Source organism: Nomascus leucogenys, chromosome 1a, assembly GCF_006542625.1.
Source record: "Nomascus leucogenys isolate Asia chromosome 1a, Asia_NLE_v1, whole genome shotgun sequence".
NCBI lineage: Eukaryota > Metazoa > Chordata > Mammalia > Primates > Hylobatidae > Nomascus > Nomascus leucogenys.
This window is the reverse complement of record NC_044381.1, coordinates 47,527,438-47,533,437: the sequence shown is the minus strand read 5'-3', so window position 1 is coordinate 47,533,437 and position 6,000 is coordinate 47,527,438. Positions and strand designations below refer to the sequence as shown.

At 44.0% G+C, this 6,000-nt stretch overlaps 1 protein-coding gene across 3 annotated transcripts in view; it reads right to left on the bottom strand.

The window, feature by feature from the left end:
* Positions 1 to 2,572: 2,572 nt before the first annotated feature.
* Positions 2,573 to 6,000, bottom strand: part of C1AH9orf153 (chromosome 1a C9orf153 homolog) — a 41,553-nt gene continuing 38,125 nt past the window's right edge. For all 3 annotated transcript variants that reach the window (XM_003279026.3, XM_012500781.2, XM_012500780.2), the window contains one exon: positions 2,573 to 4,059. In XM_003279026.3, coding sequence (XP_003279074.1) covers positions 4,014 to 4,059 — 46 coding nt within the window. In that variant the 3' untranslated portion in view covers positions 2,573 to 4,013. The remainder of the gene's footprint in view (positions 4,060 to 6,000) is intronic.

Genomic DNA, 6,000 nt, shown 5'->3' with positions numbered 1-6,000 from the left:
ACAGTTTGACCCTAGGGCATGTAAACAGTTGTGACAGTTTTCCTATTTTTTGTTTGTTTGTTTTTTTTTTTTTAATTAGACAAGGGAAGGGGGTCCCCTGATGGGATCATTCAGATGCCCACCTGGCCGCTCCCCCGAGGGGACTTGGGCTCCTCTTAGCATTGGCAGGCCGGTATAAACCCGTGGCTCGGATCGAGCTATGCCCAATGCTGCCTTAACCCTTATGAGGTCGCCATGGAACCGCAGGTGAGGGCCCACTCGAACTCCGTAGCTTTCGCCGTGGAACTACAAACTGGAAGACAAACGCAAGCCATTGTCCTCCCACATTCACACACCATTCACACAGAGTTTATAACAGTTTTTTTCCTTTTTCTTTCCCGGAGATTCTCCAAGAAACCTGAACAAAAGAAGGATGGAAGATAAGAGAGACAGAGAAAGAGGAGAGAGAGAGACCGGTCTGCCAGAAACCAAGGCTCAGCTCCCCAGCATCCTGGGTCTTAAGATAAGTCTAAAGGGGGGGGGTCCTCATCAGGACCCCTTCCCACCCAAACCAAGACACAAAGACGCCTACCAGAAAACCAAGGTTCAACCCACCCACTAGCGTCCTAGAGTAACGGGCTGAGTCAAAAGAGGGACGCCCTCATCTGGGCCGCTTCCCTCTTACCAGAACCAGAACGAAGTCAAATCTGACCTACCTGACCCCGGGGTCAGAAGCTGAGGACTCAGATGTTGAATTTTAGGGCACTCGCACGGCAGTCGATTCGCTCTTCTCTGGAAGACGGTCACTCTTTGGGGACCTGAAAATTGTTTCCTCAGGTGGCGCCCCCGCTCCGAGCCGGCCGTCCTTCCGGGGGAGCCTGGAGCGAGACCGGCTCTCACCCGGTGGTGTTAAAAATCTCGCTGGGGCCTCCAAAATGTGCCCAGGGGTGTTTAGAGAAAATGCCACACTTTGAGATGAATTAAGAGTCGTTTATTAGCTGGCGACCGAGAGACGGCTAACGCTCAAAATTCTCTCGACCCCGAGGAAGGGGCTTGATTAACTTTTATATCCTGGTTTAGGAAGGCGGGGGGGGCTTAGTTAAAACAATTTTACAGAAGTTAAGTAGTCAAAAAGTTAAAAGGATCAATGGTTACAGGAAAGTAAATAGTTCCAGGTGCAGGGGCTTTAAGACTATTACAAGGTGATAGACGCGGGGCTTTGGGTGTTACCAATCAGACGAATTCTTGGGGCCTGTGGATATAGCTTGCCACAGTATCTTATCAGTTAATTGCATTCTTGGATGTGCTGGGAGTCAGCTCGCACAAGTTAAGTCCTTGAGGAAGGGGCTGCCAGTGAAAGAGCCAAGATGGAGTTTGTCTGGTTCTCTTAGCTAAGGGAGAAACAAGGCCAGGTGAATGAGGAAAAAACAAGGTTGGGCATTACAATTGTAGCCTCAATCTTCTGGGCTCAAGAAATTCTCCTGCCTCAGCCTCTTAAGTAGCTGGGACTACAGGTGCACACCACCACCCCCAACTAATTTTTGTAACTTTTTTTTCTTTTTTTTTGAGATGGAGTCTTGCTCTGTTACCAGGCTGGAGTGCAGTGGCACAATCTCTGCTCACTGCAACCTCCACCTCCCAGGTTCAAGCGATCCTCATGTCTCAGCCCCCTGCCCCAAGTAGCTGGGACTACAGGCACACGCCACCATGCCCGGCTAATTTTCTTTTTGTATTTTAGTAGAGATGGGGGTTTCACCATATTGGCCAGGCTGGTCTCGATCTCCTGACCTTGTGATCTACCTGCCTTGGCCTCCCAAAGTGCTGGGATTACAGGCGTGAGCCACCACGTCTAGCCATAACATTATTTTTTTAGAGGCAGGGTCTCACCACATTGCTCAGGCTGTTCTTGAACTCCTGGTCTCAAGTGATCCTCTTGCCTTTGCCTCCTCAATAGCTGGGATTACAGGAGTGAACCACTGTGCTTGGCTCTAAAACCTTTTTTTTTTTTTAAATATAATATGCATGGAGAAAAATTAATAGTTGTGTGTAGCTTGAATAACTTTTGCACACTGAACACATCTGTGCAAAAAGATTAAAAACCGGAACACTGTGTGCACCCCAGATACCCACCCCATGCTCATTTTAGACAGTATCTTCTGCTGAAGATAGTCACTGTGCTGAAGCCAGTATAATTTTTTTTTTTTTTTAGCTGGAGTCTCACTCTATCGCCATGGCTGGAGTGCAATGTTATGATCTGGGCTCACTGCAACCTCTGCCTCCAGGGTTCAAGTGATTCTCCTGCCTCCGCATTCTGAGTAGCGGGGATTACAAGCACACGCCACCACACCCAGCTAATTTTTGTATTTTTAGTAGAGATGGGGTTTCACCATGTTGGTCAGGCTGGTCTCGAACTCCTGACCTCAAGTGATCCGCCTGCCTTGGCCTCCCAAAGTGCAGGGATTACAGGTGTGAGCCACAGCATAAACTTTAATACCAAAATCTGGTTTTAAAAAACAGTACAAAAAGTGGAGACTACAGAATAATTTCATTTATATGGAGACAACTTTTAAAAATAGCATATTAGGAAACAGAATCCGGAAATATATATTAATATCTACACAATCATACACACATATATTGTTAACAATTTGCTTGCCATTATTTCTTGCATTCCCTCTGGGTTCTTACTAAAATACATACTTTATTAGTAGTATTTTTTAAGCAAGGGATTATGGATAGTAAAACATTTTTAGGCTCATGTATTTTTTAACATATTTATTTTACCCCTACTCCTCAGAGAGAGTTTGGCTTCTTATGGAATTACAGACAGCTGTTTTCCTTCAGCATTGTAAGTATATGGCACTATTGTCCTCTGACCTCTATTGTTAATGAGCGTTCTATTGTCAATTTGTCATTTCTTTGTATGTAATCCATCTCTCTTTCATAGATTATATTTTCCTTTACTGCTTAGTGGTCCATAGTTTTGCTACAGTATTTCTGGGTATCGATTTATTTTCAATATCTTGCTAATCAGTCTGAGATTTTTCAGTTCAAGGCCTCATGTGTTTCTTGAGATTTTTCTGCATTTTATTTTCACATATCACTTACTTTCCATTCTCCTATTTTTTTTCTGCTAATTCTATTGTATACATTTCTGAACTTCTCATTCTACCCTCCAATACTCTTCTTTTTCTGTCTTACAGTGCTATGATCTATAAGCTTTTCAATGCTGTCTTCCAACTTGTTAGCCCTCTCTCTTCAGATATATCCAGGCTACCACTGGGATAATTATCAAGGGTTATTATTATAATTTTCAATGACTATATCTTTCATTTCCAAGATTTCCAATTTGTTCTTTTTCAAATCTTTCTGTTCTTATTTCATGGATGCTGTTTCCTTCTTTGTCACTGGACAGTTAATAGATTATATTTAAGTTCTCATATTGATCTCTATATGCTCAGATGTTAATTTGTTTGTTGAATTTACCAAATACTTTTATGATGATGAACTTCTTTGTGTGCTTAAAATTCCTTAAAAAGCTGTGCTTGCTTGAGTGTTCTTCAGTTACACCTTTTCTTTGCATATGACCTATATTTGCTTTAGCCCTGGTCCAAATGGGTTGCATGGTCCAAATGGGTTGCACCATCCAAACCACTTCTCATGTTAGCAGATTAAATCGGACCTTTTGCTCCGTATTAACGGCTTAATTTTACAATACACCTTCATGTGTGTTGTACACACTCACTTCAGATGTTCTATCAGGTACTTGGCTTCTTTACTTTTTGTGTATAAATTCAATGCTCTCAAAAGCAAAAATCTATGTCCAAAATATTTTAATACACTACATATTCCATTTAAGAGAATAACTTCCTTCATTTTGATAATCAATTTGAGGATAAATGACCAAAGACTTGCGAACTATAGGGGGGAAAATAACATCAGGCATGTCCTGGCTCTCTACAAATCTCTTCTCAGTGTTGTATTTTACATCTCTGAATGAAATTGCAGTGGTGCGCCTCCACTTCACAAGCCCCTTAAAATATCTCCATTCCAGATCCCTTAGATCCATGAATTGTTTTCCTGAAAAGAATCATATTTTCAAAGAATCGCATGGTGTTTTTATTCAGCCTTTCATTACTCAGAGATGCTTCATGGACAGGGTAAACCTTTGATGAACTCGAATCCCCTCTTTCTGGCAGAAAGCCATTTCTAAAGCTTTATTTTTAATTTTTATTTATTTTTTCGAGACGGAGTTTTGCTCTTGTTGCCCAGGCTGGAGTGCAATGGCACGATCTTGGCTCACCACAACCTCCACCTCCCGGGTTCAAACGATTCTCCTGCCTCAGCCTCCTGAGTAGCTGGGATGACAGGTGGCCGCCACCACACCCGGCTACTTTTTTTGTACTTTTAGTAGAGACGGGGTTTCACCATGTTGGCCAGGCTAGTCTCAAACTCCTGACCTCAGGTGATCCAACTGCCTCAGCCTCCCAAAATACTGGGATTACAGGATTGATTCACTGTACCCAGCCTAAAGCTTTAATGTGCACATGGAGAGCTCTGCAGAGCACCAAAAGCAGCAGGGAGGAGAAAAGGATCCTAAAACAGGGAGGAAGATGGGTTAGAAGTGCACAGATTGTTAGTGTCATTTCTTCCAAGATGCTAATGTAAGCCCTAAGTATAAAAGGGCAGTGGCTGAGCTAGAATCTGGCCATTCTCCATACTCATTCAGAACCCACAAGCTTGAGGTGTCATTAGCAGTTACAATTCCTTCAAGTAGCTAATGAGCCAAGGAGAAAGAATCAAGCAAAGACAAAGCACATGTTCCCCCGACCAGCAGGGATTCCCCTTTCCCTTCCCTTCTACCCTTTTCATGGCTAAATACATTGTAACGCTGAAAACAACAACAAATCAAGGCTGAAGGCAGGGGTTGGAGTGTAAAACCAGGAGCCAATGGGCCATGGGAACAAGTATAAGGAGAATTATGGTCACAGCAGACAAGCAAGATGGCTGGTCTATTTCTGGTGGGTGACCTTACTGTCCCACATGTGACATTTGAGCATGTCACCTGTAGTCCAAAGACTGAGCAGGCACCACCCCACCCCAGTCAGTCCTCCATCCCTATACTGGGAGGGCCTGGGCCTGCCTGGTAGGAAGTCTTTATATAGACTTTGTGCATGTCTGAAGTAGAAGACAGGTGCCAGAGACTCTTCATTGGGCTCATACCTCCCCAAGTAGAACAGATACGCCATGGTGTTCAGCAGTCCGTTCATAAGGCCAGTTGCCAAGTTTCAGGGAGTTTGACAAGATCTTTGGAGGCCTGGCATAGCAAGAAGTGGTGGCAAAAAGGAAGGAAGGGGATCTTTAACAAGAGAAAGTCTTAGAGCTGATGATTTTGATGACTAAAGAGCCTCATGTCCCAAACTCGTGACCTCAGGTGATCCACCTGCCTCGGCCTCCCAAAATGACCAGCCTGGCCAACATGGAGAAACCCTGTCCTACTAAAAATACAAAAAATTAGCCGGGCTTGGTGGTGGGCCCCTGTCATCACAGCTACTCTGGAGGCTGAGGCAGGAGAATCGCTTGAACCTGGGAGGCGAAGGTTGCAGTGAGCTGAGATCGTGCTACTGCACTCCAGCCTGGGTGACAGAGCAAGACTCTGTCAAAATAAAATAAAATTTAAAAAAGCTTCATGTCATGATCTCTGACAGAAACTTTAGGTTAGCTTACTCCACACGCATTGCAATCATCTTCTGCCTTCCTCTGCTATAGAGGGGGAAGCTAAGAACTCTTATTCAGCAGCCTTCCCTACAGGAAGGGGTGATGATTGGACACAATTCTGGCCAAGAAGATGTAGAAAGAAATCACCTAAGGAGAGGTGTTCTGGAAGATCGTTGCTTCCCTATTAAAAGAGAACGGAAGTATCAATGTGGCTCTTCATCCTATCCCACCTTTTCCTGCCTGGAATGTGGCCACAGCCTCCAAGGGTGAAAGAGATGTCTTCTGGACATGAAAACAAAAGCT